Below are 14016 nucleotides of genomic sequence, written 5' to 3' on the forward strand. Positions count from 1 at the left end.
CTTCACAAGAGGAAACTGAGGCTCAGCCAGATGGAGCGGTTTGCACAACCTTTCCACAGCTGGTTAGAGATTAAAAGTGGGGGATTAAACTCTGCCTGATTCCAGAGTGGGCACTGTTTTTTGCCGTGCCCGGGTGAGCGCAGTTCAGGCCCTGGCAAGATGTGGCAGAGGCACAGAGACAAGGCAGAATGAGGATGTTACAGTGTAACAACAATAGTAATAAGTGATGCTTACTGACCACCGTCCTAAGTCATCTACCGCTGGAGAAACTGAGGCACAGAGGTTAAGGGATACACCCAAGATCACTCGACAAGCAGGTGCCAAAGCTGCGGTTTGAGCCCAATGGTCTGGCTGCAAAGCCCGCTCCTAGTTGACTGTCTTTTTAGGCTTAGGAGTTTATTTATGTATTTATTTTTTAGGTTTAACAGAGCCAAAGTAGATGATCCTGATTTCTGCCACTGCGGAGGCTGACCAGGGGGTCCCAGGACCTGGCCTGGGGGCACCGCTGGATCTGGTCCGGGGTGGGGGCAGGGAGCTAGGGCTGGTCAGGAGTCACTGCCCGGGGACCAGCTTCGGGTCAGAATTTATAGGGGTGCCCTGAATTCGCTGCCCTGTGGCCACCTCCCTCCAGCTGCTGTCCCCCATCTCAGCTGTAGGAGGGTCTGGAGGGGTTGAGACCAGATACCCCAGAGAGAATCAGGGGGCGTGATACAAAACCATCTCTCCTGAAGTGTGTGTTCTGCAAGCCCCCTGATGGAGGTGGGGGTGGGGCTGCAAGGATGGGGCTGGGGGAGGGGGAGGGGGAGGAGAGGACTGGGGAGAGGGGCTGGGGAGGTTTGTGTGTTCTGAGCGGCTGAGGAAACATTTCCTATTCTCTCCACTCCCCGCCCCTTTCATAAACCCCATTAGCATTTTAAAGACTGTGAGAAACCCAGCTGTGCTGAGAATAGTCCGGTTATTTAACCCACTGCTTCCCACCCTTGCTGATCACCCTTCACGCTTAACACCCTCCAGGGAGCCATTCCAGCCTCAGGGAGCACCATGGGATGCCCTGGTTTAAACTGCGGGCCCTGGGTTAGGTCCTGCCCCTGTCAGGAGACAGGTTGGGAGGGGCAGGCCTGAGCAGCTCAGCGATTGCCCACACTCACCCCCAGCTCCCGCTTCCCCGGGTCCCCACACAGGCCGTTGGTCCCTCTGCGGAAACAGGTGCTGAGAACTGCTTGTTCCTGTTGCTCCCCCAGGCTGGGCCTTTGTGGGGCGGGGGCCAGGCCTGAGCCTAGGGGATGGGCACGGTAGGGCAAGGGGGAGCATGCAGGAGGGCCAGGCCTTCCCCAGATTTGGGTCACCTTGGGAGGAGTGGGGTGCTGGAGGGCAAGTCCCCCCAGGCGGGCCTGAGCAGATGGCCAAGGGGATTATTAAAATCCAGCTTTGTTCTCAGAGGGGCTGGGCCTGGAAGAGGGGGAGGCAGCAGGGGCCAAGCCACGGCTGGGCCATTGTCCCTCACTTTGGAGGAGATTTCTCTGCCACGGCCAGGACGTGAAGAGCAGCTTAAACAACGAGAGGCTGCCTGTCTATAGGCCTAGGAGCCCTGAACTGTCCACTCCTGACCTTAGGGGAGCAGAGGGCAGAAAGATAAGCTGCCTGACGTCGAGGACCAGGGGGCACTGAGGCATCACAGGAGAGTACCTTTCTTAGGGACCTGCCTCCATGAGGGCCACGTAAATAACAGTGGAGGTGATGATGGTGATAGTGATGGTGATGGTGGTCATGGTAACAGTTATACCACCAATGATGACAAATATGAGGGTGATGGCTACTGTCCATTGAGCACTCACTTTGGGCACAGACAGTCAGCCCTTCTAGGACTCAAAGCCAGTAGCAGAGCCTCGACGTGAACCCAGGCACTATAGAGCTCATACAACAAAGCCAGGGATCAGCGGACTTCCTGTTTAGAGGGCCAGATAGTGATTATTTTCATCTCTGTGGGCCATACATTCTCTGTGGTAACGATTCATTTCTGCCATTATAGCATGAAAGCAACCACAGACAATACATAAGCGAGCGAGTGTGGCTGTGTTCACTAAAACCGTGTTCGTTAAAACAAACCATAGTTTGCCAGCCCCTGCTTTAAACCACTATTTGGCACTCAGGTCTTTAACCTCAGATGGTCTTCCTTGGCCATCTGCCTGACTACCTCTCTCCCACATGCTGGACGATTACCGTAGGAAATCCACCCTCAAATGATGGAGATCTGCTACAACTGAGAAACAACTCCTTCACTTGTTGGTTTATGCATTCATTGAAACAGCTATTAATTGCCTTTATTATCAATGCAATGGTAATTCTTAGAAATGATTTTATTAATAAAAATAATAATGATTATATTATTGTAAAATGATTATACTTGCTCTCTGTTAAATGCTATATTGATTGCAATATGATTAGATTAGATTATAAATCATAACAAAAATTAATAAGGTTATTAATATGGAAAGCCATAGACTTTGGGGTCAGAGCAGGGTTATAATCCCAGCCCAGGGATTTTTCAGTTGGAGGTGTTGAATAAGTAACTCAGCCTCTCTGAGTCTCAGTTCCCTCTTTTGTAAAATAGGCCTGTGGTTCCCCCACCTCTCAGGACTGCCACAGAGAGAGAAGGAAAGGGTGTACAAGCCCTTGGCCTGTGTTTGGCCCCCACCCATAGGTTCCACTGAAAGGCAGTATTTATTGTCCATTTTTATTTATTTATGTTTATTGATTTACATTTATTATCCACCTTTGCTGAGCACCTGAGTGGCGGCAGGAATGAAGGTGAGGCCTCCTGGGTGGGTTTGCCCCGCCCCTGACTGGGCCTCCCCTCGCCGACAGGTGAACCTCTACTCGGACCCGCCCCGGCCCAGCCACAGCATCCACGTGGGGACGATGCCCCAGGGGACCAAGGTCTTGTCCTTCACCATCCCACAGCCCCACTCTGTGAAGCGGTATGTGGGCCCCGCCGAGGGCCCGCAGGCCTCTGAGGCTCCAGGTGAGTCTGGGAGACGAGATGCGTCTGGAGGCTCCTCTGTCGTGGCTGCTCTGGGGACGCGTGGTCCACCCCAGGGTGGCATTAGCTTCTGGCTGGGGAGGGAGGGAGGTGAGGCCCCGCTCTGGGCCCTGTGACTTGAAGAGGTCGGACGGAGATGTGGAAAAGTCTGCTTTGAACCAGAGCAGCATGGGTGAAGCCCTCGCTCTCTCTACTTAGCAGCTGGATGGTCCTGGACAATTTGTATGACAAAGCATATCATCACAGCAGAGCCCATATCGGGCTAGACCCTGCACCAAGCCTTGCCAGGCACCGTCTCAGTTAATCACATCAGCCTGGTGAGGCCCCCGCTGGTGGTACCGCACTGGCAGTTAAGGCGACCAAGGCTTGGAGAGGTGACGACATGTAGAAGGTCACACCCCTCCAGAGGAGGGTTGGGATTTGAATCTCCATCTTTCTGAGTTGAAGCCCACACTATTGACTGGGAGCCCAGAGGTCTGGCTTGGCCCTAGCTGTGTGATCCAGGGCAAATTTGCACCTTGTCCTTGCCTATAAATGGGGACAACATTGCCCAGGTCACTTCCTGGGGTGGCAGAAAGATGGGGAGATTGTGAGAAGGCTGAGCTGTTGCTGGAGGATGGAGGTGGTGGTTTTGAAGTTGACCACCAGTCTCTCAGCCCCAGGAAGGACTGTTCTTGGCCCCAACGTGTAGTGACTGTGTATTCCAGGGTCGCCATCAGCTGGAGGAGACCTGAGCCCTTCCTCACCCCCCAGTATGCCCACCCTAGGGTGGCTTCAGGAGGACGCAGGGGGCATTGCCCAGGACCAGCCCTCAGCGGAGCGGGCCCGGGAGCTGGCTTCTCAGGCCAGCTGGTTCCTGACCAGGGTGAGTGGAACCCCAGCTTTGCCCATGGGAGACAAACTTCACTCGGAGAAAGCAGAGCCTCCACCCGCTCGGGTGAGGGGCTGTCTGTGTGCCAGGCTCACTCATCACGCCCCTGCAAGAGTTAAGTTGGGACTTTCCTGCTGGTTTTAGAGGCCGTGAAGCTCTGGCCTCCTTGTTACCCAGTGCTAGGTTTAATAACTCCCTTTTTGGCACTGTGTCTCATCAAACTCTCTCTAACTGTGCTTGAAAGTATCTCCTGGTTCACTCCTGGAGGAGACTTTCAGCCTTTTCAGGATTCTGGAAGGGTTATGGAACCTTTACTCTCCCTTTTCCTCTTTGGATCACCCGACTTCTCTAGTTCCTTTCATTATGGAATCAGTTCTCAGTTACTTCTCAAAAGGCCTTTTCATTTTCATCGAAATAACTATGAATTTGTTATTGTTTATAACTATATGCTTGGCCTATTTCCAAAAGTACTTTAAAGCGGCTTAGAAAATACACGCATTATAACCACATTCTGAAAACAGAAGTGAGAAAACTGGGGTAAAGGGGAAGTACGTGTAGGAAAAAAAATAAAATGAACTTAGGGAGACATGAATAAACAAAGACCCTGAACACTTTATCAGATTCACGTTTGGCTTTGAACTTCCTAGCAGTCAATGCAAAAGGGGAAATGCAACAGTTATATCACCATGTCCATAAAACAAATTCTTTCAAAGAAACACTACCATTCTCTTTTCTTTCTTTCTTTCCTGGTAACAACTTTACTGAAATATAATTCACATAACATGCAGTTCAGTCATTTAAAGTTAATGCTTCATGACTTTTAGCATTTCATAGTTGTGCTGCCATCAACACGATCGATTTTAGAACATCTTCATCACCCACTAAGAAACTCCATATCCATTAAGCAGTCACTTCCTGTTCCCCTTCCCCCCAGCCCCAGTCAGCTGCTCATCTACTTTCTGTCTCTTTGAATGAGTGCTAAGTCGCTTCAGTCGTGTCTGACTCTTTTCTGGCTTGCCAGGCTCTTCCCTCCATGGGATTCTCCAGGCAAGAACCCTGGAGTGGGTTGCCATGCCCTTCTCCAGGGGATCGTCTCCTCTCAGGGATCGAACCTTTGTCTCCAGCATCTCCTGAATTGGCAGACAGTTTCTTTACCAGGAGCACCATCTGGGCTTCCCTTCTGTCTCTTTGAGTTTGCCTGTTTTGGACATTTCATATAAAGGATTCGTGTACTATTTGTCCTTTTGTGTCTGGCTTCTTTCACTTAGCACCGTCTTTTCAAGGCTCACCCATGTTGTAGCAACATGAACTTTATTCCTCTTTATCACCGCCATTCTGGGTCCTGTAACTGGAGAGACATTTCTCCTTGTCCTGTGTGCTGTAAAGCATCTCAATACTTTTTTTACACTCGATTACATGTCAAAATAATATTTTAGGTTTATAAAATATCTCATTAAAATTAATTCACCTATGTCTTTTCACATCTTTAGTATGGTTACTGGAACATTTTAAATTACGTATATAGCTTGCATTATGTTTCAGTTTTATATGTTATATAAGTTATATAATATAATGTAATTATATTAGGAAAAGTTGTATATTTTGGCACTGATCTAGAGCTTTCCTAGAAATCCTAGAAATCTACAAATTGTCTTTGCCTTTTTTCCCCTAATTAAAATTTTTTTTGTAACTGTAATAGATACTCATGGTAAAGACCATCACACAGGGCAAAGAATACATTCAGTGAAATTTTCTTTCCCACTCTTGCCCTTCTGCTTTGTACCAAAGGTTTAATGAACACACATGTGTTTATAGAAATGGTCACATAAGTATATACACTATATTGTACCTGGGTTTTTTTTAATATCCCAAATTTGTGTATTTGTGAGTAGGCAATGAATTCACTTTGTTCAAAGTTCAGAGAATACATATAGTAGCAAACCTTCCTCCTCTCCCTGTCCCCCCACACCATCCAGTTCTCCTCCCCAGAAGCAGTTAATATTTTAGTTTCTTTCACTCTTCTAGAGATAGGTTATAATATATAAGCAATTGTATTTGCATTTTTCCTTTTTTCTTCTCTCTATATTTTATAACAGATGGTAGCATACCACACATACTGCCCTGTACCTTGATTTGATGCTGAAAAGTGGATCATGGAGGCATTTATATGTAAGAACACACACACAAGCCTTCCTCCTCTGGATGGCTGCATACTATTCCATCCGGATTGTTTCCTGTCGCCCCATCCCCACCAGGATGCAGCTAATATCCTGCCTCATAGGTTTCATGCACATGAGTGAAATAAAATCAAATCCTGGAAGCTCTGCTTAGATTTTTCCCAAGGCTGTCATGGCCAGAGCCAGTGCTGGAGCCTGTTTCTGGCATCTGCTTCTCTGTGCTTGTCAAAAAACCCACGTCCCGAGGCGGGACTCAGCTCCCTATGCCAAAGTGTGACTGTGGCTAAGTGTGGGAGTCGGCAGAACTCACCTGAGCCTGGATTCACGGAGCGTGTTTCTTTCCCCTCCAATGCCCAGGTGGAGTCCTTTATAGAGCTGATACACGCAGGACGGCTGACACCCCGGGACCAACTCAAGGTACTGTCCACTTCAGAAGATGCCCGCGGAGCTGCTGGGCGACTGCTCTGTGTCTCCAATGACTGCACAGTCTCCAAAGCCTCATTTGCTGCAAGACAGACCAGGGAATCCCAGACACAGTGTCTCCCTTTTGAACAGACAGCCCCCACTTAGCTTTCCATGATAATGATCGCTAGAGCACAATAGTCGCCACTTACTATGCAGCGGTGGTGCTGTGCCAGGCTCTGTGGCAAGCCCTTGATGTACATTAATTCATTTTATTGTCATAAAAACCTGGCAAGGCAGTTACAGTCATCATCCCACATAACTGGGATGAACCGAAACCCAGAGAGGTGACTTGAACACCACACAGCCAGTAGGCGGTACCGCCCAGACGGAGATCTGTCTGATTCCCAAGTCTAGGGTCGTAACCACTGCCCTGCCCAGCTTCCCACCGAGTATTCTGCCTGTCAGCAACCAGGAAAAGGCCTTTTCCTTTTAAATCTTCTTTACTATAAAAGTGATTGCTAAAGCTTGAAAACTGGGGGTGGGGAGGCGAAGAAACCCCCTAATCTAACCATTATTGGCTTATTTCCTTCTGGACTCCAGTATTTCTAGGTAACTATGGTCACACATAAAATTTAGATTTCTGCTGCATCAGAAAGGGTCCCAGGAAGGTGCAGATGGAGCTCTCAAAGTTGCAGGTGTAGGGATCAGCGAAGGGGCTGTTAGCAGGGGTGAGGGGTGTGGGCAGCAGCCTCAGGGGGTCCGACAATGGACAGGGAAGCCCGGGGACTCACACCTGCCTGAAGCTGTTCTCTCCCAGGTCTCTCCCCTCCCAATAGATGCCTCCCCTAGAAAGACCCCAGGGGAAGCCAGCAGGTCGGGAGCCCAGCTGATGCTCAAGGCATAGAGCAGGGTGAGGAGAGGAGCCGAGGGAGGACTGGGAGGGGCAAATGCAACATACCTGGTTTGATCGTTTTTGCTCTTATTATATTAGTAGTTACTGTGTTGTTATATGGACTTCCCAGGGGACACTAGTGGTAAAGAACCCACCTGCCCACGCAGGAGACGTAAGAGACATGGGTCCATCCCTGGGTGGAGAAGATCCCCTAGAGGAGGGCATAGCAACCCACTCCAGCATTCTTGCCTGGGCAGTCCCACGGGCAGAGGAGACCGGCAGGTTACAGTCCATAGGGTTGCAAAGAGTTGGATACGGCTGAAGTGACTCAACAGGCATGCATGTTGTTATATAGATGCTGCACACATGCTCCAATTACAAGATATGTCACATGGATTGTATTATCTCATTGAGTTGATAGTCAAGGACCTTGAAAACCAAAATTATTCTCCCCCCCCCCCCCCTTCTAATTCCTCCATATCCAGGGAAGTTGAGAGCAGTTGGAAGATCAAGCTATGCTGGGGATGAGGCTCTAGGCTGTCCCTGGCCAACCTCTGTTGTCAGCATAGAATGAGTGCGATGAGGATGGTAAGAAGTCAGGGATAATGATCCTACCTCCCATAGTTCTAGCAAAGAGTTAACTACTATCACATTTACTGTGGGAGCCTCGTGTAATGGTGGGACTATGAGTTCTGGAGCTTGAGGGTCTGGGTTCAAATCCTAACTCTACACCTTGCTCACTCACTGTGTGACCTTCACCAACTTAAGTAACCTCTCTGTGCCTCAGTTTCTTCCCATTTAGATGAAGGTGATAAACTACCCCTCTCGTTAGGGTTATGTTGAAGATTAAATGAATAATGCAGCATCCCTTAGACAAAGCCTCTGCTGCTAAGTCACTTCCATTGTGTCCGACTCTGTGTGACCCCACAGACGTCAGTCCACCAGGCTCCCCCGTCTCTGGGATTCTCCAGGCAAGAACACTGAAGTGGGTTGCCATTTCCTTCTCCAATAAGTGAAAGTGAAAAGTGTAAGTGAAGTCACTTAGTCTTGTCCGACTCTTAGCTACCCCACGGACTGCAGCCTACCAGGCTCTTCCATCCACGGGATTTTCCAGGCAAGAGTACTGGAGTGGGGTGCCATTGCCTTCTCCGAGACAAAGCCTCAGTGCTCCGTAAATGTTAGTTATCATTATCAATAGTATGATGGTGATGATAATACATCTGTTGGGTGTATTATCCAACAGGATGTATTGGATTCAGGTGAAACCAATAAAGATTCAGGAGAAGAGTGACTAATATTCCAAAACGCACAGTTTTGAGAATCAAGTATGAGGAACTAAGGCCTCTCAAGAAGTAGGTCTTTATGGCGATACAGCGATAGTATATTTGACACTGTAACCATCATGGAACATCAGGGTTCTTATGGGTCTACCCAGGGAAGACTGGCACCCTCTGGGGCTCACGCCAAGGCTCTAAGCCATGCCTCTGTCCTACCAGTCTAAGGGCAGGGAGATCAACCAGGGCAAACAGGTTCCAGAGGGTACCAACCCCAGCCTTCCAGACACTCGGGAGCCCAGAGGTCTCTGCAGTCCAGGATGAGTCCCATAGCCATCCCACTCACCCACGAGCAGCTCATCCACTGTGTCTGCAAGGACGGAGCCCACAGGGCCTGGGCATTCAAGTCTTACTGGCCCGTCTGGTTTCAGGTCTTCCAGCAGCTAAAGGCTGCCCACGCGGCCCTGGAGGAGGAGTACCTGAAGGCCTGCAGGGAGTGGCACCTGTCCCAGCAGCCTGCTGGCTCCAAGGGGACACCCAGGAGATTTGATCCTAACAGGTACCTGCTGGGGAGGGAGGCCCAGGAGGACAGATGGGCCAGGCCCCAGGTCCCCACCCGGAGAGGCACACTTTATCCTTATAATTCACACACTTGGGGAGCAGGGAGAAATCCCACCCCAATTAGCAGCATGTCCAGATGGGGGGTACTTGAAGGCTGAGATCTGTGTACTTTTAGACTCCCTGCCATGAGAAATACCCTTGGAGATAAGAGTGGAAGCCCCTCACTGGAGAATGGGGAAACTGAGGCCAGAGGGGGAAGGGATTTACTCAAGGTCCTACACCCAGTTGGTGGCAGAAGGGAACTCGAACTAAGCCTCCTTATTCCCTGTGGAGTCTACTTTTATCTTTTTTATTTTTATTCTAAATGATGATGTCAGGTGGGCCCTCCATGGGCATTTCTGGGGTCTCTGCTCTAAAGCACAGCCTTTGAGACCCGCTGACGTTTACTTGTTCCAGGGAGCTGGAGGCAGAGATATTCCAGCTGGGAATTCGCCTGGATGAGCTGAAGGACCTCATGGACCACAACGAGCAGCAGCCTGGGCGAGTCGGGTCAGACTTGGCTTCAGACAGCCCCCCAGCCACGCCCTCCCCCCACCAGCCAACAGACCTGCCCTCTCCTTTGGAACAAACCTGCATGTCGGGCATCCAGACCCTCGGCCCTGAGGTACCCCTTTGCCCAACCGTATTGGACTGTTCCTTCGTTCATTGGTTTCTCCATTAGTTAACTTCTTCATGACATTTGAGAAGTTTGTACCATATGCCGAAACTCATGACATACGGTGGGAATTCAGTAGAAAACAACCAAAATAATAGGTGGCCTCTACCCACATGGGCTTCCCTAGTGGCTCAGATGATAACGAGTCTGCCTGCAATGCAGGAGACCCGGGTTCAATCCCTGGGTCAGGAGGATCCTCCGGAGAAAGGAATGGCCACCCACCCCAGTGTTCTTGCCCAGAGAATTCCACGGACAGAGGAGCCTGGCAGGCTACAGCCCATGGGATAGCAAAGGGTCAGACACAGAGAGTCGGACTAAGCAACGAACACTTTCACCCTCATGGAATTTTCTGTAGAGTTAAACTTGTTACTTTAATTTTGATCGGTGCTCTGAAGGAGAATTATGGAGTTCTACACCAAGTAGATAACAAGCTAACATATCTGAGTTCATTAAGGAATCAGAAAAACTTTCCTTGAGGAAGTCATGTTTAAATGAAATCTGAAAAGGAGTAGGAATTACTAGGTGCAGAAAAGGAAAAAAAAAAATCTGGCAGGAAAAACAGCCTGTGCAAAGGCCCTGTGGTTAGAGCATAGACAGTGAGGGTTCCATTGTCTAAGAGATGTGGCTGGAGAGGCAGGTAGGGGCCCCAGGAATTAGGTATGTGGTCACATCAGGGGGATGGTTTTAAACTCTGTTGTTTTTTCAGCAGGGGATGATAATAAGAGGATTTGCAGGTTGCAGGATCCTGGTGGCTCAAATGATAAAGAATCTGCCTGCAATGCAGGAGACTGTCTGCACTGCAGGAGATACAAATTTGATCCCTGGGTCAGCAAGATAATCTGCAGAAAGGAATGGCCACCCATTCCAGTATTCTTGCCTGGAGAACCCCATGCACAGAGGAGTCTGGCAGGCTACAGTCCATGGGATCACAAAGAGTTGGACATGACTTTCACTTTCAGAGCTGGGGAGGTAGTGGGGCAGATGCAGAGACATGCCTGGACTTGAGAGAGGCTTAGAAGGGGCGTTGGACTGGGGCTGGAGTGATGCTGAGAGGAAAGGAGCGAATGATGACCTCCAGGCTTCTGGCTTGGAGACCCGGGTGGATCTGGGGACTATTCACAGAGACTGCTACACTAGATAAGAACTATACATGGAAGGGGGCTTTGTAGAATTGTCTCCAGGCCACGTCACAGCCCTGTGGGAGATGGCCATCTCTAGTGCATTATCTTGAGGGACTCCCCTGCTCCCACAGTGAAGGTGTTTTGAGCAGCTGCGTGTTCATATTGGAATGAAAATCTGGGTTCAAGTCCTGGCACCACCCCTTGCTGCCGTATGATTTTCGGCAAATCATTTGAGCCTCGGTTACCTGTCTGTAAAATGGGCTGTAATAGCCTGTATACTGGTGGGATTGTTTCAAGTGATATCTGTACAGTGCCTGGCACATAGCACATTCATGGCAGCTGGTACTGAAGATCAATGACCCAGTCCCTACTTTTACACACAGGAAAAGGGTAATAGGCCAGTGAATCTAACCTCTTTCTTGCTCTTCAGCACCCAGCGTGAGCCTGGCATAAGGTAGGTCCTTAAAGAGCGGTCTTAGGTATCTGCTGACTCTCCGCCCCTCCTCCTTTCTCCAGCCTGACGCCACCAGCACTGGCCCCCATGTGAACTCGGATCTGAGCGCTCCCAACAATGAGGCAGAGGACGGGCCACTGGGCCTCCCGGCCCCGCTCAGGCACAAGGAGCTACGGGTGGAGCAAGATTTCCACGGCCTGCTGGAGCGGTGAGTGCCCACCAGGCCCGAGGCCAGGGCGATTGATGGATCTTGCTGGCCTTGTGGGTTGAAGTCACGCTCCTCTGTGTTTTTCTGCAGGTACCTCAGTGTGAAGTCCCTTCCAGAAGCCCTGAGGATGGAGGAGGAGGAGGATGAGGAGACGGAGGGCCAGGACCACACCCTGGGTTTTGACAGGCTGGCTCCAGCTCCAGCAAAAGCAGTGGCCTCGAGGCTCCCCACCAGGCAGCCCCCGGTGCAGGCTGAGAGAAGTCACGGGGTTCTCCTCGAGTAGGTCACTGAACCTTCCCCGCCGGTCCCACACCAGCTCAGAAACCACAGGGGTAGTAACTGTCCTAGGAGCTAGACAGCCCTTTACAGTTTAGAAACAGCTTTCCTGACCTGTAGCTCAGTGTCTCTACAAACCATGAAATGTACACCATTGATAGCGCTTGAAATGATTTGGGAAGGTGTGGGATGAGATCTCTGGTAGGAGAGATGCAGCATTAAATAGCATCACTCTTAGTCTCAGTCTCAGAGATTCCATGTACAACAAGGAGAAAGTCTCAGGGCTATAAAGTCTTCAGGGCCTCTCTTGATCTTCCTTTAAAAAGAGAGAACGAGAAAGAAAGCCAGCAGGCCTCAGGCCAAGAGCCTTTACTAGGCAACAGGATTTATCTTGACTATGATAATACTGTTTTCATGTTTCTTGTATTTATTTGCAAAGTTCACTTCTGTCTGTAACACAAAATACCAGTCTTCTGTTTATGATAGTGACATGGTCTTTTTGAGTAGATGGAAGTTGATGGAAATGGCTGGAATAGGAAAGAGGGAAGGCAAATTCCAGGAGCCTAGGGAAGGGTACTCTGGCACCTCTATTTCCACATGGTTTCTGCCCCAGTGTATGGGGTGGGTTTTGCCAGCATCCTCATTTTACAGTTGAGGTAAGTGAGGTTCAGAGAGGGGCAGTGCCTTGCCCAGGGTCACACAGCCAGAGGTGGCAGCCCAGGGTGCGGATGCAGAGCTGGTGTCTGGGTTGCATGGCTCCCAGGACAGAGCTGCCCAGCCCATGCCAGGGCTCGGGTGCACCATGCCTCTCCTTCCCCTGCCAGGGAGACCGTGGAGCCGATGGCGTCTGTGAAGCCAGCAGACGTTGGTGCATCCATGACCAGAGATGGGCACCTGCGGGGTCTGGGCGAAGCCGAGGACGCCCCTCCCCGCCCCAGCAGGCCCCCCGATCCTCGGGGCCCCAAGTCCGCAACATCCCACCAGAGCAGTCTGGCCAGCCTCGAGGGAAGTGGCATCTCTGAGCGCCTCCCACCAAAGTCTCTGCGCCAGGCCGGCGGGCCCCCGCTGGAGGTACGTGTCGGTGTGGGGCCTCTCCTGGAGCCTCCTGCCTCCAGGCCTTTGCTCAGCGTGTCTACTGCTCCCGCCTCTGCCGTGGCTCCCCGCACCCCCACCCCTCTGCCCGGACCTCCTCTTTCTCCTCTGAGACCTGTAGCTCAGTGCCTGTATCTTTCTGAGCCTGCTTAGCACAGCTGGAGGTGGGGGTGGTGTCTTTGACTCCAGGTAGTTCGTGCCATGAGAAGAGCGCCTTTTAAACTATGACAGGAATCACAAGTCACTGTGGACATATGACTTATGGGATGGATCCTCCCCTAAAAAAGCACATATGGGGATATCCCAGGGGTTAAGACTTTGTCCTCCAATGCAGGGGGCACAAGTTCGATTCCTGGTAGTGGAGCTAAGATCCTACATGCCTTGTAGTAAAAAAATAAATAAATAAAAGAGAAGCAATATTGTAACAAATTCAATAAAGACCATATGGTCCAAATCCAAAATAAATAAATAAACACATACATTTGCATGTGTACACACACACATACACACACACCCCTATAGTCCTAATGAGCCCATGGTAAGGAATACGCACTCAACCATGAACTCATTGAGGGCAGACACCCGTGTCTCTCTGTTGATGATCTTTGCACCTTGCATTAGACGCGGTGTGTTAGAGGTGTGCGTGGCTGATCAGTTTGGTTTTCCCAATTCATGGGACCTGGGCATTTCTGCAATCAGTTAGGACAGGGCATTCCAGGCCCACCCTGGAAGACGTGTGGATGCGAGAATCCCATTCTCACAGTGGGACTGCTTTCTCCTCCTACCCTTTCTATTTCTCAGCTTAGGAAATCTGTGACAGTCTCCCTTCCAAGGGCCCTGGCTCCCACCCCTCAGGGACACGGGGCGTGCTCAGGGTCCTTTCAGGGCATGGAGTCCCTGCTGTTGGCCCAGGGCTCATGCCAGGCCCTG

General features: G+C 50.4%; 1 protein-coding gene across 5 annotated transcripts in view; it reads left to right on the forward strand.

The window, feature by feature from the left end:
• The window catches only part of AKNA (AT-hook transcription factor), a 57349-nt gene that overhangs the window by 26030 nt on the left and 17303 nt on the right, over positions 1–14016 (forward strand). For all 5 annotated transcript variants that reach the window (XM_043870595.1, XM_043870594.1, XM_043870593.1 and 2 more), the window contains exons 5-12: positions 2866–3022; positions 3748–3905; positions 6446–6505; positions 9091–9218; positions 9677–9884; positions 11573–11718; positions 11809–11997; positions 12819–13065. In XM_043870595.1, coding sequence (XP_043726530.1) covers positions 2866–3022; positions 3748–3905; positions 6446–6505; positions 9091–9218; positions 9677–9884; positions 11573–11718; positions 11809–11997; positions 12819–13065 — 1293 coding nt within the window. The remainder of the gene's footprint in view (positions 1–2865; positions 3023–3747; positions 3906–6445; positions 6506–9090; positions 9219–9676; positions 9885–11572; positions 11719–11808; positions 11998–12818; positions 13066–14016) is intronic.

Source organism: Cervus elaphus, chromosome 16 (genome assembly GCF_910594005.1).
Source record: "Cervus elaphus chromosome 16, mCerEla1.1, whole genome shotgun sequence".
Classification (NCBI taxonomy): Eukaryota; Metazoa; Chordata; class Mammalia; order Artiodactyla; family Cervidae; genus Cervus; species Cervus elaphus.